This window comes from Molossus molossus, unplaced genomic scaffold (genome assembly GCF_014108415.1).
Source record: "Molossus molossus isolate mMolMol1 unplaced genomic scaffold, mMolMol1.p scaffold_m16_p_17, whole genome shotgun sequence".
In the NCBI taxonomy this organism is placed as follows: Eukaryota; Metazoa; Chordata; class Mammalia; order Chiroptera; family Molossidae; genus Molossus; species Molossus molossus.
The window spans coordinates 23,184,608-23,211,037 of record NW_023425352.1 but is presented as its reverse complement, the minus strand read 5'-3'; the positions used below and the strand labels follow the sequence as shown (position 1 = coordinate 23,211,037).

The 26,430-nt window shown below is 55.3% G+C and overlaps 2 protein-coding genes across 3 annotated transcripts; one reads left to right on the top strand and one right to left on the bottom strand.

Annotated features, from left to right (window-relative positions):
- Nucleotides 1-385: 385 nt before the first annotated feature.
- On the top strand, nucleotides 386-7,864 carry LZTS2 (leucine zipper tumor suppressor 2). Of its 2 annotated transcripts, XM_036266050.1 has the most exons (5): nucleotides 386-442; nucleotides 3,120-3,569; nucleotides 4,352-5,014; nucleotides 5,519-5,776; nucleotides 6,578-7,864. In XM_036266050.1, the coding sequence occupies exons 2-5, from the start codon at nucleotides 3,162-3,164 to the stop codon at nucleotides 7,259-7,261; spliced, it is 2,013 nt and encodes a 670-aa protein (XP_036121943.1). In that variant the 5' UTR covers nucleotides 386-442; nucleotides 3,120-3,161; the 3' UTR covers nucleotides 7,262-7,864. The 2 variants fall into 2 exon arrangements, with proteins under 2 accessions (XP_036121943.1, XP_036121944.1); XM_036266051.1 differs by lacking the exon at nucleotides 4,352-5,014.
- A 6,779-nt stretch (nucleotides 7,865-14,643) lies between these two features.
- On the bottom strand, nucleotides 14,644-25,541 carry PDZD7 (PDZ domain containing 7). The gene is made up of 12 exons (XM_036265411.1): nucleotides 25,452-25,541; nucleotides 24,465-24,838; nucleotides 21,169-21,309; nucleotides 20,675-20,849; nucleotides 19,999-20,175; nucleotides 19,578-19,725; nucleotides 18,284-18,344; nucleotides 17,458-17,865; nucleotides 16,834-17,031; nucleotides 15,633-15,723; nucleotides 15,288-15,341; nucleotides 14,644-14,716 (listed from the first exon to the last, which is right to left on the bottom strand). The coding sequence occupies exons 2-12, from the start codon at nucleotides 24,685-24,687 to the stop codon at nucleotides 14,644-14,646; spliced, it is 1,749 nt and encodes a 582-aa protein (XP_036121304.1). The 5' UTR covers nucleotides 24,688-24,838; nucleotides 25,452-25,541.
- Between the last annotated feature and the right edge of the window lie 889 nt (nucleotides 25,542-26,430).

Genomic DNA, 26,430 nt, shown 5'->3' with positions numbered 1-26,430 from the left:
GCAGGGCGGCCGCCGCGGCGCCTGGCCCTTTGTGCTTGAACAATGACCAGCTGCCGCTGGCCCCGGGGCCGGGGTTGGGGTAGAGAGTGACCCGCCGCCGCGGAGTCTTGAGCCGCCCGAGCCCCCAAATACACAACCCCCCAGCCTGGGAGGGAGGGATCCTGAGTCCGGATGTGCAGCCCCTGAGTGCGCCCCTCCGGACACGCGTGACGTGGAGTGCTTGCGCGTGGCCGCGCCCCGGGGGCGGGGACGCCCCGGGGACCCCTCCCCCGCGCTGCACCGCCCACTCGGGTCGGGCGGGGGCTGCCCCGCTGGGGGCGCCTCGGAGGCGGGGCCCGGTCGGCCCGCGACTCCGAGTGGCCGCGCGCGGGCTGAAGCCGGGCAGCTCGCCGGTGGAGCGCGGGGGGCGGCCCGGGGCTGAGCATGGAGCAGAGCGGCGGAGGTGAGGGGGGCCGAAGTGGGGAGGCGACCTGGGCGCAACCCCCAACTTCTGCGGGGCGGAGGGATAGTGGGAAGGGAGCATTTCACAGCGGCCCCCACTTTGTGGAAGCGGCAGTGGTGGAGGGAGTTCTGGAGGGTGGAATGGGGGCTCCCGGCTTCCTGTCGCAGAATGGGAACTCGTGATCCCAGACTCGAGCCCACTTGACTGGTCCTTGGAATTTGGTGAGGGGAGACTTTCCCCAACTCTTCAGCCCCCAAAACAGGTCTGTGGACCTTTGGACCTTTGCCAGACCTCTCTCAGGTCCTGGCTGAACACTGCCCTCTGCTTCCCCCACAGCCCACTAAGGTGGGTTGCTGTGCCAGAGGGGTCACTCAAGGAGTGCTGTGGTGAGTGGGGGTTCCCATTCCCAAAGCCACAGACGCATTTCTCAAAATGGAGCCTCTACTTGCCCCTCCTTCTCTCTCAGGCTCCAAGAGCGGGAGACAGGCTGGCCAGGCCTTGCTTTCCAGACGCTTGGCTCTGGCTCCAGCTCCCTGGGTGTCTGGTTCGCAGGGCCTAACTTTATGTCTCTTCTGGATTTAGGGGCCCCTGGCTCCGTGGGGTTCAGGGACCTGGGCCTCACTGGGTCTGTCTCCTTGTCTACCTGACACCCTAGGGCCTCTGAGTCTTTGTCTCTTGGGTCCCTGTCTCTCTGAGTCTGTCTCCTCCCCTCAGTTTTCACTTTCTCTGTGCTCACTGAAGTGGTGAAATGCAGACAGAGGTGCCAGCCCCCACTGTCCCCTAAGAAGCCTCTTCCCACTGTTTTCTCCATGCTCTGGAGCTCTGGGAGAGGGCCCGAGAGAGGGTATTCCATTCACCTTACTCAGGGCTGGCATTTGTGTGGTGGACAGTGCTCACCCCCACCCCCAGCTGCCAGCTCCTGCCTCAGTCTGGACATCTTCCAGGGTCTCAGGGTCTTTTGACTTGAGTGCGAAGTGGGGGCGGACTTGATGGAATACAAGTAAGAAAGAAGGGGAGCAGATGAGGCAAAGGAGTCAGATAATGTCTCTCCTCTTCCATCTCCAGTGAGTGACAAAAACCAAGCTCCCACTCACCCAGTTGGCCCTGACTGCCACCAGGCTCCCACGCTCACACATGCTCCTCTTCACACATACTCCTCGATACACACTGTACACACTCACTTTCCTGTTCACACACTTGGGTAAAATACATGTGAGTCTACACGTAAACTCAGGTACATACAAATGGACATCTATCCAAACAGATTCTCTCATAGAATCCTACACTACAAATTCACTTATTCCATATGCATTTGTAATTTTCACATTCTTTCTAAGCGTGACCCTCTATTTACACGCATATTCTTCTAAGACATACCCATTTGAATTCACACATACTCCCATATATATGAAATGTATCTATCTAAACATATCTGTTCACACACACTCAATCATGATGTTTTCCACACGTTTCCATATACACAGTGCTCATTTTCATGCTGTACATTCAGTTCCACACACACTCCTGTTCCTGTGCGATTCCCTGTCCACTTCCTGGCCCCTGCTCTGTATGATGACTTCAGCAGATGCCTGAGTCCTGCTCAGGATGGAGGGAGTTCCGGGTGGAGGCTTGCTGTCCCCCTTCCAGGAAGGAGGAGGGCCTGGGGAGGTGGAGCCCTCTTCCCTGGGCTCCAGGGAAGTGAGATCTTGAAGCAGCTGCCAGAGGTGATGGTGAGGCTTCCACCCTCGTCCCCTTGGGAACACCTAAAGCTGGAAGGTTTCCTAGAAGCTGGCAGTAGGCTTGTGTAGGTGCCTCTAGGCCAGCAGTTCTCAACCTGTGGGTCGCGACTCTTTTGAGGGTCGAACGACCCTTTCACAGGGTCACCTAAGACATAACAGTAGCAAAATTACAGTTATGAAATAGCAACGAAAATAATTTTATGGTTGGGGGTCACCACAACATGAGGAACTGTATTAACGGGTCGTGGCATTAGGAAGGTTGAGAACCACTGCTCTAGAGCCAACTGATTGGGTGTGGTGAGGCTAGGAGTTGTCATAGCAACAAGCATGCATCTGCCTGGAATCAGAAGACCCCAGAGGGCACCTGTGGGCTCCCTAAGAGCTCTGAGTTTCTTGTTTAGTCGGCTCCACCCTTGCCGCCTCTGTGTCTGGAAGAAACTGAGGCCCAGCTGGGAGAGGCTGGGTACTACCTGGCCTTGGCTCTTTGTTCCCTAATTATCATCTGGGTTGCTAACTTAGTCCCTGAGGTTGCTTCTGCCCAAACTGCCCTCTAATGAGGCCACCTGTCCCAGGGGACCAGGAACCTGTGCTGGGAGCTGGTAGAGAAGACTCCTTCCCTAACTTGAGTCCTGGCCTCTGTGAGGGATGCAGTTTGGGGCTAGGTCCTGCAGAACCACCGGGCCTCCACTCCCCTCATCATTCCTGCTCAGTAGACTCAGTCCTCTGCCCTGTTCAGACCCAAGCGGGGCAGTGGTCTAGGGCCCAGGGAGAACCCAGGTTCATGCCAGTCCGTGGAGGGGGAGCCTTGGGGGCATCAGGGCTTGTTATCGATGTCAGGGGGCTGTTCAACCTGAGATCAGGGGTCAGGAGAGGACTTGGGATCTTGTAGGGAGAGGGCTCAAGACGGAAGGACTCTGACACCACTGCCCTGCTCACAGGTTCCCCAGGAGGCCCCCGGCCAGGCCAGAGCTTCTGCCGCCATGGCCATTGTGCAGACTCTGCCGGTGCCACTGGAGCCCACTCCTGAGGCCACCACTACCCCACAAGCTCCAGCCATGGGCAGTGTGAGCAGCCTTATCTCAGGCCGGCCCTGCCCAGGGGGGCCAGCTCCTTCCCGCCACCACGCCCCCCCTGGGCCCACCTTCTTCCGCCAGCAGGATGGACTGCTGCGTGGTGGCTATGAAGCACGGGAGCCACTGTGCCCAGCTGTGCCTCCCAGGAAGACCGCTCCTGGCACCACCTTCACCTACATCAATGAGGACTTCCGGACAGAGTCACCCTCCAGCCCCAGCAGTGACGTTGAAGATGCTCGAGAGCAGCGGGCACGCAATGCCCACCTCCGCGGACCCCCGCCAAAGCTCATTCCTGTGTCCGGAAAGCTGGAGAAGGTGAGGACCAGCCCTTCCTTTGAGGCCTGGGTGGAATCAGGAGCCCCCTGGAGAAGCTGGAGGAATTTGGAGGTCTATTTAGAACAGTGGTTCTCAACCTTCCTAATGCCACAACCCTTTAATACAGTTCCTCATGTTGTGGTGGCCCCCAACCATAAAATTATTTTCGTTGCTACTGTTATGTCTTAGGTGAGCCCTGTGAAAGGGTCGTTCGACCCCCAGGTTGAGAACCGCTGATTTAGAAGAAAGAGTATGGGCTCCAGATTCACCAGACCTGAGTTCTAATCCCAGTTCTGCCTCATTCTGGCTATGTTACCTCAAAGGAGTCACCTAACTGTCCTGAGCCTCTTTCCATATCTGAAATGGAGGTTATAGGTCAGCTCTCATAAGTTTGTTGTGAAAATTAAATAATATATGTAAAGTGCTTAGCCTAGTGCCTGGTCTATACTATGTACTCAATAAATGTTAGGCACTTGAAAATACTGTTGCTATACAATAGCGGTGTGTTTTATTTTGAGCAAGGCCTTTAACTCTGCTGAACCTCCATTTCCTCATCTGTAATATGGGGATAGTGATAATATTTTGCTCACATGACTGTATAATGATTAGAGATGAACTTTTTAAATTACTTGACGTAAAGCTGACACGCAGGAGGCTCTCTGTGGTAGCAATTGTTAGTAATATGTGGGGATGGGAGACCCCAGTGGGAAGACAGGGAGTGTGGTGAGGGCTTTGAAAGATTGAGCAGCTCATCCCCAGTGTCACGTGGCACCTCATTTCAGAACATGGAGAAAATCCTGATCCGCCCAACAGCCTTCAAGCCAGTGCTGCCCAAACCTCGAGGGGTGCCATCTCTCCCCAGCATCCTGGGTCCTCGGGCCACCGGACTGTCTGGGAGCCAGGGCAGCCTAACACAGCTGTTTGGGGGCCCTGCCTCCTCCTCTTCCTCCTCCTCCTCCTCAGCTGCCGACAAACCTTTGGCACTGAGTGGCTGGGCCAGTGGCTGCCCATCAGGGACACTGTCCGACTCCGGCCGAAACTCATTGTCCAGCCTGCCCACTTACAGCACTGGAGGTGCTGAGCCAGCCACCAACTCCCCGGGTGGGCACCTGCCCTCCCATGGCCCTGGGCGGGGGGTACTGCCAGGGCCAGCCCGAGGAGCCCCTACTGGGCCCTCCCACTCGGACAGTGGCCGATCTTCTTCCAGCAAGAGCACAGGCTCCCTGGGGGGCCGCATGGCTGGAGGCCTCTTGGGCAACGGTCCCCGGGCCTCCCCAGACAGCATCTCCTGTGGGGAGCGCTCCCCACCACCGCCCCCACCCCCTCCGCCCCCTTCGGACGAGGCCCTGCTGCACTGTGCCCTGGAAGGGAAGCTTCGAGACCGTGAGGCAGAGCTGCAGCAGCTGCGAGACAGTCTGGACGAGAGCGAAGTGACCATGTGCCAGGTGTGGTCAATGGCAATAATGGGGGTGGCATGGCAGGACATCCAGAGGTGCTGGGAATCCAAGAAGCATTTCTATCTGTTGGGGGTGGGGGAGACAAGTGGTGGGCGGTTGCACTTGTGACCCGTTTCCACCCAGTTGTCTGGCTTAGCTGTAGAGTGGTGAGGATTCAAACCCAGCACTGTCACCTACTTATTAGTACCAAGCCTCGCTTTCCTCATCTGTAAATGGGATATTTTTGTCCTCTTAGAGTTATGAGGGTTAAGTAAGGCAAAGGGTGTAAAGTGTTTAGAATAATGCCCAGTACCTAGGAAGTCCTACCTAAGTGTTTGCTGTTGTTCTGTTATCATAAAAGTAGTTGTTAGTATCGTCATATTGTCATTATTTAGTGGACTCTAGCTGCCCAAAGCCCCCCCAGTGGGTCACCAGAGCAGTCGGTGATTGGGGGCAGCTAGGGCTCGAAGTTGGGGGAGCCGCCAGGACCCAGGTCTGCCTTCTCGCCCACAGGTATATGAGGATCGGCAGCGGCACTGGCAGCGGGAACGAGAGACTCTGCGGGAGGACGGTGTGGCCCAGGCCCAGCGGGCCCAGCGAGCCCAGCAGCTGCTTCAACTGCAGGTGTTCCAGCTGCAGCAGGAGAAGCGGCAGCTGCAGGATGACTTTGCGCAGCTGCTGCAGGAACGCGAACAGCTAGAGCGGCGCTGCGCCACCTTTGAGCGAGAGCAGCGGGAGCTTGGGCCACGGCTCGAAGAGACCAAGTGGGAGGTAGGTCAGACCAGGAAGGGAAAGAGCAGGATCCTACAGGAACAACCCCTGGAAAGAGGGACCCAGGAACACCCCATGAACCTGCCACCTCTAGAGAGCCTCCCCCTTTCTCACCTCTGTGAGATGAGGATCCCCCTCTGACCTCCCTTTCTGGGAGCAGGTCTTGTGCCTCCATGTTTGGTCTCCTCGTTAGTCTGATCTAGTGCCCATAGCCAGTGGCATTCCCACCCACTGACTTCCAGCCAATAATAATGTAGTGTTTGCTATGCACCAGGCACTATTCTAAGCATGTTACATAGACTATCTGTCATCTAATTTTTCATTAGCAGCCCTATGGGGTGGGTACTGGTAATATCCTATTTTAGAGGTGCAGAAACTGAGGCCCAGAAAGACTGGAGCCCAAAATTATACCCAGTCTGTGGCAATCTGACTCCTTTGTGCTTTTATTTTGTTTTATTTTTTTCATTTTTTTGTTGTTGTTCCTTTGTGCTTTTAACCAGAATGCTCTAGTGTCCCTCAACTGGAAATGTGGGCATTGCCCTCAGTTGCTCCCACTCCTGCAAAACCTGTCCTCAGAGCTCTGGGGTTTAAAGACACCAATTAAAAGGAAAAAAATCTGGGTCAGTATTCCACTTTAGCTGCTGACTAATCTGTGACCTTGGACATGTCACTAGGCTCACCTCAGTGTCTCTATCTGTAAAATGGGTGTAAGGATCAAACCAAATATTCAGCATGATGTCAGGGCCTGATCCCTTGGGAGAACCCTTCTCACCATCCTTCCTGATTCCCTCCCACCACCAGGTGTGCCAGAAGTCAGGCGAGATTTCCCTGCTGAAGCAGCAACTGAAGGAGTCTCAGGCAGAGCTGGTGCAGAAGGGCAGTGAGCTGGTGGCCCTGCGGGTGGCCCTGCGGGAGGCACGGGCAGCACTGCGGGTCAGTGAGGGCTGGGCTCGGGGTCTCCAGGAGGCAGCCCGAGCACGGGAGCTGGAGCTGGAGGCTTGTTCCCAGGAGCTGCAGCGGCACCGTCAGGAGGCTGAGCGGCTGCGGGAGAAAGCTGGGCAGTTGGACACCGAGGCGGCTGGACTTAGGGAACCCCCTGTGCCACCTGCCACTGCTGACCCATTCCTCCTGGCAGAGAGTGATGAGGCCAAGGCACAGCGTGTGGCAGCTGGGGTTGGGGGCAGCCTGCGGGCCCAGGTGGAACGGCTGCGGGCTGAGCTACAGCAGGAGCGGCGGCGGGGTGAGGAGCAAAGGGACAGCTTCGAAGGAGAACGGCTGGCCTGGCAGGCAGAGAAGGAGCAGGTGATCCGCTACCAGAAGCAGCTGCAGCACAACTACATCCAGATGTACCGTCGGAACCGGCAGCTGGAGCAGGAGCTGCAGCAGCTCAGCCTGGAGCTGGAGGCCCGGGAGCTCGCTGACCTGGGCCTGACCGAACCAGCCCCCTGCATCTGCCTGGAGGAGATCACTGCCACTGAAATCTAGGGCCCTTGGTGTCCCAGCTCTACAGGGAGCCCTACTGAAAGGGAACAATAGCCTCAGGTCCACTAAGGGCCCCAGAGCCACTTATCCTCTGGGATCCAGGCATCTGGGCCTCTGCCAAGAACCAAGGCTGCCCTATGACTTGGGTGAGCAAGATCAGACCCCTTGGAGGTCCCTATGTTCATTGTCACCCAGAGGCTCCTACTCACTCAACCTGTTTCACTCCACACCTGTTGCCAGTGCAACTCTGCCAACCCCATTCACCCCAGTCACTCACCAGCTCAACCAACCAGGGGGCTGGGGAGAGGAAAGAGGTCCCTCATCTCCACACTCTCCCCTACTCCAAAGCCAGAGAGAGCCAGACAGCGCCAGCTGCTCCAGATGTGCCTGCCCCCACCCTTCCCGTGCTGGGGGACAGGGCTGGGGCTGATCCCCAGCTTTCAGCTCTGCAGCCTTCCACCTGTGGTGAGGGGGCTGTAGTCAGACCAAAGGAAGAACCCAGAAATGTCTTGTTTATTTGTGTTTGTGACCAAGTGGCCCCTCCCTACACCCTGGTTTATGGCCTCGTTTTCACTTGTATATTTTTCACACTGTAAATTTCTTGTACAAACCCAAAGGAAAGAATTAAATTTTTTTTTTGTTTTTAAAAAAAAAAGGTGAGTGTGCTGGATAAAGATTATGGGAACTTGTTTGACCCTCCCCCACCCCCTCTTTATTTGCTGGCTCATCCCCTACCCCTCATAGAGGTCTTAGGGGGAGAAAAGGAGATGGAGAAAGGAGAAATCCAGTACAAAGTCTAAGGCTAGTGAACTATAACATGAAACGGTCTCTTGGGGTTTGAGAAACTAGAAAAGACTTCTATCCTGTCCCTTGCACGGAACACTGCTTGGGGCTGGGAGGTGGATGCAGTGACTGAGTCCATGTCCCTCCGTGCTTGGGAGAATCAAAGGGGGGCATCATGAGGAAGTGCCCACTAATCCCAAGCTCCAGACCTTGGGTTTCTCGACCCCTTTACTGTCTTAGGAGGTTAGGAGCAGTGAGTGGGTGACACAGGCTGCCCAGTAGCACCTTGTCCTTGACACCATTTATCTGGAAAGGGCGGAGCCTTAGTGAAACTGGAGAGGGAAGGTAGCAGATCTGAGCCACCAGTGTGGAGCTTTGGGAGTAGGCAAGGCAAGCAGAAGTGGGAGATTCCTGAGTCAGAAAGTTAGTAGTTGAGGTCTGGGAGAGAGCAAGAAGATTCTGAGGTCAGTGGGAGGGTCTGAGGTCAGTGGGAAGGCAGGGTAGATCAGGAGCCTGGAGGGTTGGACAGGGGACTGGGCTAGGTGTCAGCTGGAGAAGCCCGACATCAGCAGGAGGGGCTGGGTCTTGTTGGGTAGGGCATTGTGAGGTTCTGGCAATCAATGGGAGTACCATCAAGGGGTCAGCGGGCAGGGGAATGGCCAGCAGGAAGGAGCCGATCGCTGAGGGCTGATGGTTCAGAGGGTAAGGGTGGTGGGTCAGGCCCAGGGACCCTGACCACAAGCTCCATGGGCTCCCGAGCTTTGTTTCGATAAGCTCGGCGGATGGTGTCCACCGCTCGCTGGTGAGTCACCTGCTCCAGGCTCTCTCCATCCACCGCCACAAGCTCGAAGCCAGCCTAGAGTGGGAGTGGGAGAATCAGCCCTCCCTCATCAGGTCACCCCCTACTCCAGCATCCAACCTCTCACCTCCACCAGCTAGGACACTCCTCCCTGTCTGGGTGAAAAGGATGGACAATGGGACTTTTGTGCCTGGAGCTGTTGGGGGCTGGGTGGGGCACAGACAATGGCCCTTTGTCCCTTGGGCAAGGGGCGGAACAGGATGGGCCGCCCTCAGGCCCAGGCTGGCATGAGGGGACAGATTTTTTCCTTGGCCTGCTCCTCCTGCAGGCCTGACCCGCCTCCTCCCATGACCTGGTCTAAACATGCCTGGCTGGCAGGTGAGCATGTACCAGCCTGCCCGGCCAGAATCAGCTCTGGGCCGAGGGGTGGGCCTAGGTGCGCTTCACCCACCTGCAGGGCCCCACTGAGGAAGGCGGCTCCCCCAGGGAAAATCTTCTCGATCTTTACCATGGGCTGCACCTTGGACTCGATGCCCCCCGAGATGCTGATGCCTAGTGAGAGTGAGAAACACAGGGTGGGAGCGTGCCATACCCCTAAAACCCAGAGCTCCCAGAATAGACCCAGGACCCATCCCCAAATCCAGGGCCCCCAAGTTTTCCAAAACACCAATTCTGTTACTACTCAATCCTTAACTTACTCCAAAATCCTCTAGATCCCAAAGTCCCCAAATCTAGAACCCTCCAACTGTACCCAAAAACCCAGATTATTTTCTTAGGCTCAAGCCCCCTAGTTACATCCCAGAACCAAACCCACCAACCTTACTCAAACCCAAGAGCCCCTTGCCAGTCAGTCCGTCCCACACGGACTCACCCAAGGATTGCTTCATCTTGGATAACGTGACTGTCCTCAGCTCCCCACTGGGGGCCTTCGTGGCTGCCTGCTCAGCTGTCCTGCCAGTTCCGTTCTCAAGGGGCCCTTGATTGCCCCCTGCCTTGGCTACCTGCCCATCCAGAGGTCGCGGTAGAGGGGGCCTGGCCTTCCGAGGCTTATGGTAGCGCCCGTTGGCCACGCTGGGGGTGAGGATAGGTGCCGGGGATGGGGAACGCTTGCGTCCGGGGGACTTGCCTCGGCTACGGCTGCGGCTGCGGCTGCGGCTCTGGGCTGGGCCCTGGCTCTGGCTCTGGCTCTGGCTATGGTCTTCTCGGGTCAGGGGTTCTGTCAGCAGCCAGTTAGGCCTCGGGGGCCGGGGAGCAATGGGGGGCGGCTGGGGAGAGGGTGTGCAGGTGCTTCGGCGTGAGGCAAAGGCATCTACTGGCACGTCTTGGAGAGGGGGGATCCCTTTATGAAGGTGGCGGGGGGCAGAGGCACCGAGGGAGACCTGTAGGTCCCCCAGCCGCTCCCTCAGCTCTCCGTCATCTGCCTCCTCAGAAAAGCCATTCACAGGCAGCAGGTAGAAGCCTCCACGGCTGTCTGGGGAAGAGGGCCAAGGTCAGGCTGCCTCCTCATCAGCCCAGACCACCTTCCAGATCCCAGGCCTTGCCTTTGTTCCTGTGGCCTAGGAGACCAGGCCTGGGTGGCTCAGGCCCTGTGGCAGCTTTCCCCACTGTGAGGGACACTGCCCATGCTCCATTGCATAGGATTTTAATACTTTCTGTTGTAATAGTTACAGTTTTTTTTTAATGTGTCTAAACAAATATGACTCACACACCGAATTGGTAATTCCTTGGAGATCATTGCATAGAATGAGACTAGATTTAAAAAGTGAGTGTGTTTAAAACCAATTATTAGGTAAATAATAGTGGTGAGTGGATGTGACAGAAATGGTTCTGGTGGATGAGGGCTTTCCTTCAGGGAACCACACATACCTCTGAAACCACAACCCCCCCCAGTCCCTGGGGCAGGGATGAAAGGAGGTCTGTTCTCCCTTCCCCAGTCCCCCATGGGCGTGCCCTTCCCTGGGCTCTGGGACTCTGACTGACCAGGCACAGGGGTGATGAGGTGACGCTTGGGTGGTGTGTCTTGCCGGGCTGGTCGCAAAGCAGGAGGCCGTACTGATTGGAGAGAAGGGGTCAAGCTGGCAGGGACCAGCGGACAGGCTCCCTGATGGACAAGCTTAAAGGGCTCTACCCCCTTCCCATTGGATATACCACCCCTAGTCCTACCCGGGGTTGGGGTTCAGGATCCACAAGTCCTGACCCCTTGCTGCTGACCTGCCCGGCTCTTCAGGGCCTCAAAAGCCTCCAGCTCCACAGGCATCACCATGCTGTCAAAGCGGCCCAGGTCCGTGGGGGCCACCACACTCCTGGAGGAGGGCGAGATGAGGGTGGGCCAGGGCTCAGTTCTGGAGGTGCCAGGGGCAGGGGCTTTGGCCTTGCAAAGGTTGGGGGAGGTGTCAGGGGTCTCCTTCCTGCCCAAATCCCTCCCTACGACCCCCTCCCCACCTGATGTCCCGCAGCAGCAGCAGCTTTGCCGGCTTGTCCAGAATGGCCAGCAGGGGCCTCACCAGGTCCTCCACACCGCCCTCGTGCACGTACTGCGGAGACAGGCACCACAGGTCAGGTAGCCGCGGAGACTTCCGGAGCTGGGGGAGGGGCTGCTTGGACACGTTGTCGGGGCATGTTAGGAAAGGCTCTCCCCATCCCCAGGTTGTCCACAGGATGTCTTATCTTGGTGACTAGGTGGAAGTCCGCGACAATAATAATAAACTTGTCACCCAGCCAGTGTGGCTCATTGAATTGAGCCCTGTCCCATGGACTGAGAGGTCCCCATTCGATTTCCAGTCAGGGCACATGCCCCAGGTGTAGGCTCAATTCCCAGTAGCCTATTGATGCTCCTCTCTCACATGAATGTTTTTATTTCTCTCTCCCTTTGTCTCTTTCTAAAATAATGTAACAATAATAACAGACTTGTAATAGCAATGACAGGTTTGGGACAGGAACTTTTCTAAGCATTGTACACATGTCTCTCATTTGGGAACCACACTAAGATGACATTATTTATTCCTGGTTTGCAGAGGAAGAAACAGCCTCAGAGAAAAGGACTTTGCCAAGGCCACACAGATATGGAAGTATGGAAAGGGAGTGAAACCTGAGAGGTCTGGCTCTTGTCTACTCTGTACCGGAAAAGGATGTGCATGGAGTGGACTCTACTCCTGCCCCCACCTTCTAAGCAGAAGGAAGGAATTTGAGCCAAAACTAGGCTGTGTGGGCCTGGCTGGTCCATCATTTGCACACCGACCTACAAATTGGGCTTTGTTCAGGGCTGGAATAGGGCCTTGGAGATGGGGTAGTCCTACAGAAGGCCATTTCAGTCAGTATTCAGGATGGTGGAGGCCTTTCTGCCTGGCACTGCCCGGATGCCACCAGCCGCACCCGACCTACGCAGACAAACTGGCAAACTGAACGCTGGGAGCCATCCTAATGGACACATACCTCCCCCTGGTGGTGAAAGGGAGCCACATACTTAGGGACACAAACAGAGCATCCTGTATGGGCATAGACACAGAGAAACAGCATGCCCTGGTGGTCAGAGCAAGACATTCATAAATATCTGGAAATAATAAAAGATAAACTTATACGTGTGGGCCTAAACCACACACAAAGTTATGGGGACTCACACATACACATATCAACAATACGCCCCCAGATAGTCACAGATGTGTGCGCATACTTCAAGTTCACAAACCTGCATTCAGCACCCACTAAGTGCCAGGCTGTGTACTGGAGGGTGGCAGTGGGGGCACAATAATAAAGACCCTGTTCCAGAAGTTCAGAAACTCAGTCTAGTTGGAATGAGGTGCAGAATGAACCATGTGCCCCAGTGAACTACAAAACCCTGACGGAGTCTCAGAGGAGGGTGGGAAGATCAGAGTAGGCATTTACACTGACACTTGAGGATAAATTCAGGGATCAGCATGAAAGTTGGGAGAAAAGTGCTCCACAGGTGATGAGGAATAACGGGTAGATGGAAGTTTAACTTGATCGTGGGTCACATACAGGGCCTCCATGTAGGTAGCGCAGGTTGTGACTACAGTGTGAATAGTGCCCCTAGGGTTGTGCAAGTCATAACCTGTATAAACCTATGTGGTGACCAGGGGAAGATGATAATGTGGCGACTATGGGAAAGCTGAGGTTAGTGGGTTGGGGAGTCAAATCAGGGAGGGCTTTTAATGTGAGAACAAGGGACTTGTACTCCATTCTGTCAAGAGGTTACAAGGGACAATAGGGAGTGTAAGGTGATGGGTCGGTGATTTATAATGCCTGGTCTGGCGGCTGTGAAGAGGTGGCTAAGATGGGGAGAGAGAAGGGGTTCAGGGCCACACATTAGAATCATTAGGGGAGCTTTACTAATCTTTCAGGCCACCCCAGAGGGTCTGAACTCGTGGTGTAGGTATGGCTTGGATCAGGTTTGGGTGGTATTTGCAGTTCCTTAGGTGCTGTGGAGATAGAGTGAGAGCCATCCTAGCTTGGGTGGTGTGGGAGGAGCTGAGGGATGATGGAAAAGGAGCGAATAAAGAAACAGACACAGAGCTCCGCCTAGTGGCCATAGCCCAGAGTTGCAGGTCTACAGAGGCTGGTACACATAGCCAGCCCCACCTACAGCTGAGAGCTGAGCATGACACTGAGTAGAGCCCAAAGGCCCTTAGCTACCCCAAATATGCACCCCATCTCAGGGGACCCTGCTGTAAGCCAGGCTTTGGTAAAGGGATGCATGACTTGCCACGTCTCAGTCTCCAGGTGACACGTACATTTCTTAGCCAGACACATGCACACACACAGATACAATCCTATAGCTAAGTCGACAAAAACCCAGGTACCCCACAGACAGACAAATGCACACATCACACAGACATACAATGCAGCCCCAGTCTGACCAAGGTGAGGGGGTGGGGGATCCACAGATGATTTCCTGAGATTCCTCAGATTGCCTCTGCACATAGACTCGCGTGTGCACTGACGCAGATTCATCACAGGGAACCCATCACAGAAACCTGAAGGTTTTGAGGTGGTGGGAAGCCCTAGATATTGGAGAGGGCCTTCCAATCCTTCTAGAGGCTGCAGTCTGTGCCTCCTGTAGTCTCCCCAACATTCAGGCTACAAAGACTCCCTCAAATATAGCCTCTACCTCACCCTGGGCCCTCTGGTCTGTTTGAAGTAGAAGAGAACAGAGAACAACAGTGTAGGTGTTGGGGAGGTTTGGGCTATGTGTGTGTGGGGGGGAGGGACAAGCGATTACTTACCTGTGCCAGGCCTGCTGGCTGACCCAGGAGCAGAAAGAGTTATGGGGGCGGGCTGGGGTTTAGGGGAAAACGGAATAGGTGACTGCAGGGACTCGCGTCCCCCAACTCATCACCTGTCTGACTTCTCTCCTCAGCTTAAATATCACCTCCTCAGGGAGGCCCTCCCAGACCACATCTAATTTGTGCCTCTTGGATTATTTTCTCATGTTCTTTTCCTTCATAGCACTTCACATGATTTGTCACTAGTTATTATAACTAGTTTCTAGTTACTGTCTAGCTTGCCTTCTGGCTGTGAGCTCAGTGTGTATGTGTCTGTGTGTGCATGTGACAGGGGTGACTTCTGCTTTTAATGACCACTGGCCTCCTAGTTGAGCCCAGACAGTAGCCTGAATAAATGAGGGCCTGGGTGACTAAGTGACCATATGCTAGAGCTGGGGGCGGGGGTGGGCTGGAGGCTCACCCGGGAGCAGTGGCGGGTGACGGCCAGCACCTCGTCATCAGTCAGCAGCCGCCGGGCTAGGTCCTGAATAAGGGGCCGTCGGCTCTCCCAGGCCTGCACCTGCTCATCCACATTGGGCAGCTGGCTGGAAGGGCTCCCAGACCTGGCAGAGAGCAGAGCCCGGCCTCTCTCCCGATCTGCAGGGCAAGAGCAAGGGGGTATGATGGAGCCTGGAGCCATCAGAGGAGGAGGTAGGGGCTTCTCTAAATGGGAGTAAGATCCCAGGACAGGCTGGCTGAGAGGCCCAGGTGCCTAGCCCAGATGCTCCCCACCATAATCTCCCATAGTGATCTGCCCACCAATGGCACTCTACCCCAAGCCTGTCAGTCCCCCAACACAGGCTCTATACCAGTCTGTTCCTTAATGGAGTCCTGGCCTAGTGGCCCCTGGGTCCCCTGAACATACACTGCCATGCTAGTCTGGTTCCCATTGGAGTTCTCACAAGGCTTCTTCAGCTCCCCCAGATCTGTCCTTGGGCGTCCCAACCCAAGCTCCTCAGTCCTCAAAAATGTACCCCAGCATCTGTCTGCAACCTTATCTTTCCTAGTTCAGTTCTTTTAGCTACCCCCAATATGCACCCCCTATCTGCCTGATCCCCCATGCTTGATCTCAACTGAGTTTAGCCCAAAGCCTCTTAGCTGCCCTCAACATGCACCCCATCAGCATCTCTGCTGTAAACAGGCCTTGGTAAAGAGATGCACAAATTACCGCGTCTCAGCCTCCAGGTGACAAACTTCTGCACAGGCCCCACTCCCCCTGCTAAGAAGAAGAAGGCTCAGCAGCAGGCCCTGGCCCCATCTGAAAATGGGGGCAAGGTGCTCCGGCTGGATCACTGGTTAAATGGAGAGTTCAGGCTGGGAGGCGGTGGGACAGGGAGGCAAGAGGCCAGGCTGGGAGGGTCTTGAAGGCCATGCTCAAGCTAAGGACTTTGTTCATAGGCAAAGGTGAGGGTCAGTGAAGGTTTTGGATCAAAGAGGGTGTAGTATAAGCTCTGCTTATAGAGATTCATTTGGAAGCAAATATATGAAGGCAAGAAGGCTAAGGACAAAGTTTCAGGGGACAAAGAGAAAGAGGAGAGCCTCTGAAGGAGAGAGAGGAGGGGCCTGAGAGAGGGGGAGACCAGGAGAGAGCGAGGCCCCAGAGGCTGTGGAAGAGAGGTGAGTTGAGGAAGGGGGTCAAGCCTGCCCCTTATTTGAAGGGATTGTCTCTCCCATGGGACTGTCACCTTGAGACCCCAGGGAAGGGCAGGGCTCAGCTCCTCATCCTCTGGTTGTTTTTGCCTACCCAACATCCATTCTCCCTTCTGGAACAGAACCTTGATTCCACCGGGGCTCATGACCTGGCTGGTTGATGAAAGCCTCTCTCTCCCACATCACAGTGATTTGTTGGGCATGTGGTCCCAGCTGGGCCAGTGAGAGCCTGCGACTTCAGCTGGGACCCTTTAAGGAGAAGCTGTCTTCTCTTTGTGTTGCTAAGCGGCAGTGGCCACCTTAGCTCAAGTGGGCAAAACCTGCATGATAGTAAAGCCAACCGGGAAAGGGAACCAAGTGATGAGAGGGGCAGATGTCTGATGAGATTGTTTACATCTTTAGACCCAGCTTAAGTCAGTAGCTGAGCCAAAAGGTGCTTTTTAAATCTACTTTGAGTTGTTTCTGTCACAGGCAACTCCAAGAGTCAACTCGTCTACTCTTGGTCCAATCTCTGAACCTCACCTGGGAGATGAGGGGCCCTCTGTAAGAGTCCTTAGGAAGCCCCTGATGTGAGTGAAGCCTGCCTAGGCCCTTCCTCCTGAGCCCTGATCTAGAAATGGCCTTGCTCAATGATGGTTCTAGAACTGGGTAGGGCCTGTGGAGCTCTGGCCAGGGAAGGTGATGCCAAATATTCTAAGAAAAGAGTGTTTTCCCCTCCCCTCAGCAATAAAAGCATAGGGATTGGACCCAAGTGCTTCCATTTCCTTCTGTGCTCTGACTCTATCAGTGTTCCCTTCTGTAAAATGGGGAGATGGGGCAGTATGACAATGACCACCACACTTTCTGGATACCTGCTGTGTGGCAGACAATGTCCTAAGTCATGAATATACACGAATCCACTTATTCCTCATTATCCCTAAAGATATAAGTCTTGTTACTCTGATTTTACTCACAAGGAAACTGAGGCTCACAGGGTGAGGTGGTGACTCACAGCTAATAAAAGGCAGCGTGGGGCTGGATGCCAACGTGGATTTTCCACTCTGTCTGACCAGCCCAGCACTCACCTTTCTCCATGTCCAGGCGAGGACGGGGCTTGGCCGGGCTCCCTCTCTCCAGCGTCCAGGCCTCTCTGCTCCCATCCCCTGCCGGCCGCCCCTGCCGCCCTCCCTTGAAGAAGAGGTTCATCAGTGTCTTGGAGCGCTGCAGGGCCCCCTTCTCCCCAGAGGGCCCCGACTTCTCCTTCTTCCGCTGCTTCTTCTCCTCTGCAGACACGAGGGAGCACCCAGGGGGCTGGAGGGTGGGCAGAAGGGAAGGACCGGGGCAGGGGTGTGGGGAGGGGCAGAGAGAAGGGAGAGTAGGAGGACAGACAGGGTCTGCAGCTATGTGGGGAGGTGGGGATGAAGGCGAGAGTGGGGGTCCTCCTCCAATTTATCCACAGCTACAGCTCTGTGAAGAATCCATGAGGGCTGGAGTGTGTGTGTGTGTGTGTGTGTGTGTGTGTGTGTGCACGCACAGGTCTGGGAACTCCAGGCTGGAGGGGCTTGGTTAGGGTTCTTTTGGGGCCCAGAGCTGACTGGGGCTGGGTCAAGGCCTGGGGCAAATGGAGGTTTGGGGCTCAGGACAGGGTCTAAGGGAGGTTTTAGACCAGAGGCTTTAAAGAGAGCAGCAGGCACCCGTCCCCCACGTACCCCACAAAGTCAGGTGGCTCTGGGAGCGTGTGATGGGGGGCCGGGGTCGGCTGAGAGCCAGCAGCAGAGCAGTCTTGGGGGACTCAGAGAGAGCAGAGTCAAGGCGGCGGGCAGCCAAAGGTCCATCGGAGCGGATGGCTGTGTCCCTGAGGATGACTGTGGGCCGCACGCTGCACCAGGTCTCCACGCGGCCCCCCACATCGGGGTCTGTCTGCATGGCTGTGTCTGCTCGCCCCCACCCGGGGCCACGGCCGCTCGGCTCCTCAGGCCCCAGGCAGACGTCCATTCGGTCAGAGGGCAGGGAGCTGGAGCCCTCAGCCGAGCTGTAGGGGGCACTGGAGGCGTATGAGGAGACGCTGGAGCTGCTCTCTGAGGCCTGGGACAGCTGCTGCAGCACCCCGCTGCTCACTGTGGGCAGTGGGGAAGGCAGGGGCATCTAGGGGGTCTGGCCGGTTTGCTTCAGGGCCCTGCCAGGCTTGCAGATCACCCCTGGGCTTGGTTCGGGGAGCATCCAATAGCAGCTAAGGTTGGAAGCGTGGGATCTGGGGACACAGCTGCTCAGCATCCTGCCAGCAGGATGAGACCTTGGGGAAGTCACTGCTCCTCCTTCCACCCCCTTGGGACTCCAGGCCCTAGGAGAGCCCGCAATAAACCTGCAACTTCTCAGCGGAGAGCCCAGAAACAGCTCTGGGCAATGTGAACGTGTGGGCAGTGTGAAAATCCCAGCAAGATTTTGGTTCCCCTGTCCATTTATTCTTCAGAGATTCTGGCCCCACCCTCAGGCTTCAGCCCTTTCCCTTCAACATTGGGGGTCTGATCCACTTACATCGGTCCAGCCAACAATACTCAGAAACCATCTCCTTGTAGGCAGGGTACCGGCCAGTCTCCTGGGGAGGGCATGGTGGGCGGAGGAAGGCATGGGGAGCGGGTCAGGAGGGAAAGTAAGACGGGGAGTGATGGGACAGGAGTAAACTTTTCAACCCTATCACTTTCCTTCATCATGCTCCAGCCACATGAGCCAATTTCTTTCTGAACATGCCAAGTTTCTTTACACCTCAGGGCCTTTGCACTTGCTGTTCCTTCTGATTGGATTCTCTTCTTTCAGCTCATCTTGAGGCTAGCTCCTTCTCCCTCTTCAGGTGTCACCTTCTCAGAGAGACCCGCTCTGACCCCCCAGACGAGAGGGGTCTTCCTAAATTACTCCATCCTATCTCTGTTAATTTCCTTATAGCATTTGTCACAATCTTCATGTATCTAGTTTATTTATCTGTCTCCCCCAGTAGCAGAAACCTTGTCTTGTTCACTGTTGTAGCCTCAGTACCTTGCATAGTAGCCATCATATAATAGATACTTAAAAATATTGAATGAATAGATAGATGGATGGATAAATGAACAAATGAACGAACGAATGAATGGCAAAGTGGGAGTAAGGAGGAGGATTGGGATCATTTGAGGAAGGACAGGGAGAAATGGAATGTGGGGGAGGTGGGAAATAGAGGCAGTGGGGGCAGGGAATGGTGAAGGAGGCACTGAGTGGTGGAATGGGTGAAAGGCTTGGAGAAGGGAGAGGGTGGAGCAGGGGCCAGGATGAGGCACTAGGGAGAGTGAGGCATCGCCTCCTCCAGGAGCCAGGGTGAGAAGGACCTAATCCTCAGGCAAGTGTGAGACCCACATGAATAATGGATCTAGCCACCTCCCTGAAACCCAATCTCTGGTCCCAGCCCGGCCCTTCTTGCCCCAGACCCTGTGGATGCCCACCATCTACATCCTGCCCAAAGCCACGGCTATCACCCCACCCTTCTGAGCAGGACATTTTTTTTCCTTTTAATCCTAGGCCTTCACCACTCATACAAAGGGGCACTGCCCTAGACATCTGGGGAGCAGGCCTGGAGCCAGGCCCTGCTCCTGACCAGCTGAGTAATTGACTGTGGTTCCTCAATTACTTTGCCTCTCTGAGACTTACTTTCTTCTCCGGCAAAATGAGCACAGTGCCTGCCCTACCCCTCATGTGGCTGTGAAAAAGTCAAATTGCAGAGCAACAGGCACAATTAAGTACTAGAGTGCTCTAGGAAGTCCTTCCCACAGTCTGGCCTCTCCCCGACTGCCACATGTCTGCCCACCTTGATGGTCAACATGATGTGCGTTTGGCCCTTCAGAACCTCCACGGCTTGGCTGTGGCTGATGTCGTCGAACCTGACACCGTTGGCCGCCAGGACCTGGTCTCCCACCTTGATGCCGTTCTCCTCGGCCAGCCCACCATGGTCCACTCTGGGGTCAGACAGGCAGCAGTCTGGCAGGACCCGTGGCCCGTCCTCCCTCACCCCATTCCAGACTCTCTTCACTTAGATACAGAAATGCCCCAGTCAAACTCCCAACCCTCCTCCTGGTGACCCCACCCCCTTCTGCAGATCCCACCCCTGACCTAAACCCTCATTTCAATATGTAGTTGGCCAGGCCTAACGCATTCCCAGGTCCCAACCTAGGCCCCATTTCAAGCCCCATTCCCTATCCTGCCCATTTCATTCCCTGCCCATTTCTCACTTGGACACATAGATGCCCAGGCCAAACTCCTTGCCCCCACGGATGTTGAAGCCCAGGCAGAAGTCGTCGGAGGTCGTGTAGAGGTGAACGATGCGCCGCACACCATCTTCTGAGCTGCTGTCTGAAGGCGTTGAACCGCACTTCTCCACTACCAGCCGCCGGTTCACCACGTCCACCCTGGGGCAGCAGCAAGGAGCCCTCCGTCTGGGTCCCTATCTGTCACCCACCCCCTCCCAGCAGCTCCCACAGCTGCATGGGAAACGTGGGGTTGTCTTTGGGGAACTTCCAGATCTAAGATCTTCAATAGGATATAGATTAATCAAATCTGGGAAATCACCCTAATTTTCTCTTTTTATTGAGCAACTGCAACATGCCAGGCCCATCTCGAATCCTCATAGGCCTGTGAGGAAGAGGCACTGTTACATCTCAAACTCACAGCAGCAGCAGCAGTGCACAGGGGGCAGAGTTCCTGGGGTCTGGGAAAGCAGAGCTGTGGGGAGGGCTGGGGGGAGGCTTGGCCTTTTCTCATTTTAGGGTCAGGGCTTAGGATTCCAGCCCCAGGGGTGGGAGAAGCAGAAGCCATGCCAGCCAGGCCCATGCAGAACCCTGTGCCCTCAGCCTCTCCTGCCATGGCTTTGGGTAGGGGTGCCAGGGTGGGCAGGGTAGGCCTTCTCACCACGTGGTCTTCTCCTTGGAGAATTTGATGCCTGGCACGCGGCCCATGCGCCTCACCATCATGTGCAGGCGGCTGCTGCCTGTCAGGACCTTCACGGCACTGCCCATGGTGGTGCTCTCCAGGCTCAGCCCATTCACCTCCGTAATCTTGTCCCCCACACACAAGCCAGCTCGCTCTGCACCAGAGAGGGCGGCTGTTGTGGGCCATTTGGGAGAAGTCCTCCAGTGTGAGGCTGAGTCCCCATCAGACCAGGCTCCCTGGGGTAAAACTTCCCTGAGATTGGAGATCCCCAGGTAGGGTCTATATGATCCATATTAGACTAGGAACCTGTCCAGTAGCCCACTCTGCCCGGGGAGGGGGCTCCATCTTCTCATCAAATCAGGCCCTCCAAAGCTAAGGGCCCTTCCTCCCATCCCTGACAAGAGCACCTCTGTACCCCACTGAGATGGGGTTACATACATCTCCAGGACCTCCCCCCTGGGGACCCTACTCACCTGCACTGCTGCCCTCCTCCACCTTGCTGACGAAGATGCCCAGGCCATGCTCAGAGCCGCCCCGCACACTGAAACCCAGCCTCCCTGCTGGGCTCTTCTCCACCCGGACCGCATGGATGATGTCGCTCTCATCACTGTTGGCTGTGGGGGTAGGGACACAGGCATGACTCCCATGCCTATTCTGAGCACAGTGGACCGGGTCCACTTGGGCATGCAAAAGCTGGGTTGCTGGGCACAGGCATCCAGGGACCTAAATGGGGGGTGGGGAGTCAATTTCTGATTTCCTCTGGGTGATTTTGAGACTATAGGCCAGGGAGGGAATGGAAGATAGGACAGGACTTCATGTGGGAAGAAACTGTTCTTTTCCCCTCATAATATAGCTGTGTGTGTGTGTGTGTGTGTGTGTGTGTGTGTGTGTGTGTGTTTATCTAATGCTTAGTAAGCTTCCCATGCTCACAGGCCTGGGATAGACCAAATACCTAAAACTCTTGGTAGTCCGAGGGTCAAAGGGATAGAAAAGAAGTTTAAAAATCCATTCTGTGCCCTGGCTGGTTTGGCTCAGTGGTTAGAGTGCCAGCTCACAGACCAAAGAGTCACGGGTTCTATTCCAGTCAAGGCCACGTACTTCGAATGATTTTGGTCCCCGGTCCTGGTCGGGGTGGTGTGGAAGGCAGCCAGTCGATGTGTCTCTCTCAAATCAATGTTTCTCTCTCTCTCTCTCTCTCTCTCTCACCCCTCCCGCACACTCCATCTGAAGATAAATGGAAAAATATTCTCAGGTGAGGATTTTAATAAATGGAAAATATCCTCAGGTGGGGCACAGTCTGGCCTCTTCAGCTTGCAGGGGAAATTAGTATGTTAGCTCTATCTTCAAATAGCTGAAGAACTATTAAAGGTATTAGATGTTTTTGACTGTACAACCCAGAGGAGAGAACAAAGCTCACACAGTGAAATTATATGGAAGCCCATTGAGCAAGGGAGAAGTTTCTAAAACTTTCAGCCAATAGATATAAAATGAGTTTTCCAGGAGGGAGAGTGAGTTCCTCATTTTTGAAGGCATACAAGCTGAAACCTGGTAAATTCCTGTCTAGGATGTTGTGGAAGGATCCCTGAGGCACCGTCTATCTCTTAGACCCTGTGATTCTGGAAGTAAGGGCTCTAAGAGCTACCTGACTATATGAAGAGAGAAACCACAAACAATACCATGTTACAGTATGTGCCCAGAGCCCAGAGTTGTCCTCTCCACCAGTGCTGGGGAGGAAAGTCAGAGGAGGAGGATTCCCAGAAGCTGGAGTTGTCAGAGAAGGATTCTTGGAGGACGAAGATGAGTGGAATTTGGATGGGTGGAGGGAAAGGGGAAGACATTGAAGAAGGAATGGAGTGAGCAAAAGCTCAGAGGTGGGTCCTTGAGGAGGCCTTTTAGTTGGAGAAAAGTGAGAAGACTGGAGGTGTAAATTCTCTCAGGTGAGAAGGTGAGATTTCTTCTTGGGCAAGGTTTACTCTAGAAGAAATATCTCTCTCTCTCTCTCTCTCTCTCTCTCTCTCTCTCTCTCTCTCTCTCTCTCATCTATCTATCTATCTTCTGATTCATCTAAGAGAAACCAGGTTACAGTGCATGACCAGGGCAGCTCAGGAAGAAATCCCCAAAGGCAGCCTGTTAGCCAGGATGTGCAGTAGGGAAATGTGGAGATCCTGAGGCTTCCTAGCTGATTCTATCCGCACAGGTTTTGGGACCTTTTATCCCAGCCAAGGAGACTTTTGCTCACCCATCCTCCTACCCCCTTTCTCAGTCCATCCCTGGGCCATCCCTAGGGCCTTGGGCCAGGGATATGTGAAATCTGGGGAGTTTGAGTCTAAGAGCTTGGAGTATCCCAGGATGAAACCTTCTCTCCCTCCACTGCCCTAACCCAGGCCAGCTCCTTCTCCCTCCAGGCACTGTGCAGCCTCCCCACTTCCCTCCCACTTCTGCGCTCGCCTCCTTTAATTCACTTTCTACACAGTGACCAGAGTCAGCTTGTATAATGGATCATGCCTTTCCTCTGATAAAAAGTTCAGTGCCTGCCCCCACACTCTTCCTATGCCCAATAAGGCCCTTCCTAGGTTTCCTCTGCTCACCACTCTCCCCTCACCACTGGACTCCCTCCCTGGCCTCCCTGAGCATTCGCTAAGTGACCTCCTTCCTGTTTCTCTCATGGGCCAGTCCTTCCCAGAGAGGAGCAGAGTTGCCCAGCTGGGTCAGGGGGGAGGGGCAGGGTCTAAAAAGTCCAGTCTAGGATTCAGCCAGGGCACTGTGCTGGCTGAAAGATAGGAAGAGAGCTGGGGATATTTATCTGGTCCTGTCTACAGAAAGCCCAAGCCCAGGGGGCCCTCACTTCCCTGCCACCATTCAAGGTCCTACTTTGCTCATCTGCTCTTTGTTGTCTCACACCTGTCATTGCAGCCAGATTGTCTCTTAAGTGGCCACCCATCATGCCCCATGCTTTCCACTTCCATCCTTTGTCTGTGATACTTCGACCCTGTCACCAGCTGTTCTCATCGTCGTCTCCAAGCCCTGCAACACTGTACATTTCTGAAATTGAAGACTGAGCCCTATTTCTTTCTAGGTTTCCCGCAGAACCTACAGGGTTGGTACAGAACTGGTGTGCAATGAAATAGCATCAAGCATCTACATAAGCTTATGTCTCTCCCTCCTTCAGGGCCCAGTCCTGGGGCTCCTTCCCTGATTCCCCACCTTTCTTTTCTCCCCACTCTTCTAAACATTTGCTACTCTATCTTCATCTCCTTCCTTTTGCATGTGAAGCTTTTCATTCTGTCTACCCAGCTGGGCACTGGCTCCTCACAGCTCAACACAGAGCTGGTCACACAATCGGCTGGTTGATGGAGGATGTCCTTCATCCTGCACATGCCCCAAAGGCATACACAAATGGGTGTGGACAAAGGTAGAGTCCATGAAATAGAGGGGACAATTCAATACCCTGCCTAGCTCACTTGGGGGCTAGCATACCACACATATACACGTGCACGCACACAAAGACACACTCACACACCTTTCCCTGTCACCATGCCCTATTTCCCACCTCTGATCTCTTTACAATCCTGGATCCCTAAAGGATTGGCCTGAAGGAGAAAAATAAAGTAGATGAGGAAGAGTACATGATTTCCCAGATGCTTCCCCATCCTTAAGACTCCCGTCTCTTGAGTTCTCCCACCAATATTGGCTCTGCCTCTGTCTATTCAGTGCCATATGTGTTCTCCCCCCTCCCCTGCTCCCGGGCTATGGCTGGGCCTGCCCCCACCTTCGATGGGGGAGTTGATGAGGATGACTCGGCCCATGGGCGATGAGGCTCGGATTCCGCGGGGGGGCCCATTCAGCAGCCGCTGTTGCTTCCTCAGCAGGTATCGCGTTGCGGAGCCTGAGTCGCTGCCCAGGTGGCCTCGGGAGGAGAGGGAGCTCAGAGAGCCAGAGCTTAGGTCTCCAAGGCCCAGTGGGTCCAAACCCACTGAGAAACCGTGCGCCATGGTGGCTAGACTACAGGTCCCAAAGGAACCTGCTAGCCCTCCAGAGAAGGATCCTGTGTGCCCTGGACTCCATGAGCCTTCTGGGCAGAACTGGGGTCCCAGTGAACAGGAGTCCCCCACCTCTGCTGCCTCTCTGGAATGTACAGTAGGCCTGTGCAGGAAGACGCGCATATTGGATGAGGGGTGTGAATGCTGCCTCCCCCCAATTTCCACCCCTCCCCCTTGTTTGAGCATCCTGCCCTCCCATGCCTTAGGCCCCTCGCCTCTCCCACCCTTGGCCAGTCCAGGCACCATCGTGGACTTTTGGAGCTATTCCCACAACTTGGATAGGAACCTCTCCTTCACCCCTCATTCCTGCTCTTAGCTGAGTTATCCTCAATCCTCACGGAAGGTTGAGAGAGTGAATAAGATGGGATTGTTGCAGGCCCTGGGGCTTCAAGCGGTGTGAGAGAAATTGGGGCCAGGGCAGTTCACCGCACACCTCCAGTGTATGGGAGTAGGGGGGTAGCCAGCATTTGGTGTTCAGGCCTCAAGGGCAGGGCTTCAGGACCTGGGACAGCTGCGGCCAAAGATCACAGAGATTCCCTGGCCCTCAGAGACTCCCCGGGCTCTAGACTGCTGTCTCCTCTGTCCCCCCTCCTCTCTGGTCTAAAGAGGTTGCGTGACCCTCTCCCAGGCTTGGTGGAGGACCTGCTGGCGAGAGCCCCACAACATCCCGCACAAACCCGGGGCTAAGTTCCCCAAGGTAGATCGCAGCACCCCACCTCCGGCTTGATCCTCCAGGTCCCTCCTCCTCTCGGTCTTGGTCTCCGGCCCCCTCACCTGCTCGTGTGTGCGGCGGCCGGGGCCTCGCCCGCCCGCGGGCGCGAGCTACTGCCGCATTAGGGGACCCCGCCCACTCCTCGCCGAGGCGGCAGGAGCTGGGCTGGCCGGAGCCGCCCCGCGCTCCCATTGGTTGAGGGGGCTGCCAATTACTCCCTCCCACCACCTCTCTTAGGCACCCAGGAGAGCTGTTTGTCACCTGGGCTGGGGCCGTTGGGTCTATCTACTCCAGTTTGAGTTCTGATGCTCACTTCGACCGCGAATTTAGGGCGTGGACCTCGGCTTGCCCTCCTCCCACTAATAGTTCAGCACAGGGGAGCCCAGAAGCTTGTCTTCTCCAGTCCAAGCCAGCTACCAGGGCTCACGGAATTGCCACTCCTCCGCTGTCACCCCCGAGGCCTCAGTGAGGGAATGTCACCTGGGCAGAGCGGGGCGTGATCCTGCGGTAGGCAGGAGTAGACTGGAGCCTGGGTGTGGGGCAGACATGCGCTGTACTGTCGTACTGTGACTGGGTGGTGTGTGTGTGTGTGTGTGTGTGTGTGTGTGTGTGGCTGAGAGCTGCTTTCTTCACACGCATCCTCCTCCTTTGTGAGTGAGAAAGTGTCTCTCTGGCCACCCAGTTATGGAAAGGTCACAGGGAGCAGCAGCTGGTTCCAGGACAGTATGGGAGGAAGAACCTTTCTGATCCACTTGTTTGATGCAGTCAGAGCCCCGAGGCTTCTGCCCCTTCACATCCTAGGGCTAAGGTCTGTAGTGCAGGGTAGGATTGGGGACACATGGAAACAGGGGACCCAGTGAAGCTAAGGGTTACAGAGGAGAATAAGGAAGGGGCTGGGGAGGAGGAAAGGACTGGGGACATAGAAGGCGCACAGACAGGAGAGGAATGGGGCTGTGAGGGGTGTGAATGCCCAGGTGCTATGA

What these genes read in the sequence shown, in the direction of transcription:
- PDZD7 (XM_036265411.1), bottom strand. Translation starts at nt 24,687, where the DNA reads ATGGCGCACGGTTTCTCAGTGGGTTTGGACCCACTGGGCCTTGGAGAC. An exon ending in GAGCCACCTGACTTTGTGGG is followed by an intron (nt 17,032 to 17,457) that starts GTACGTGGGGGA and finishes TCGTGTCTGCAG; the next exon opens with AGGAGAAGAAGCAGCGGAAG. An exon ending in TCGCCTGGACATGGAGAAAG is followed by an intron (nt 15,724 to 16,833) that starts GTGAGTGCTGGG and finishes TCTCTTCCACAG; the next exon opens with CCTCTGGGGCCTCGCTCTCT.
- LZTS2 (XM_036266050.1), top strand. Translation starts at nt 3,162, where the DNA reads ATGGCCATTGTGCAGACTCTGCCGGTGCCACTGGAGCCCACTCCTGAG. An exon ending in GCGAAGTGACCATGTGCCAG is followed by an intron (nt 5,015 to 5,518) that starts GTGTGGTCAATG and finishes TCTCGCCCACAG; the next exon opens with GTATATGAGGATCGGCAGCG. An exon ending in TCGAAGAGACCAAGTGGGAG is followed by an intron (nt 5,777 to 6,577) that starts GTAGGTCAGACC and finishes TCCCACCACCAG; the next exon opens with GTGTGCCAGAAGTCAGGCGA.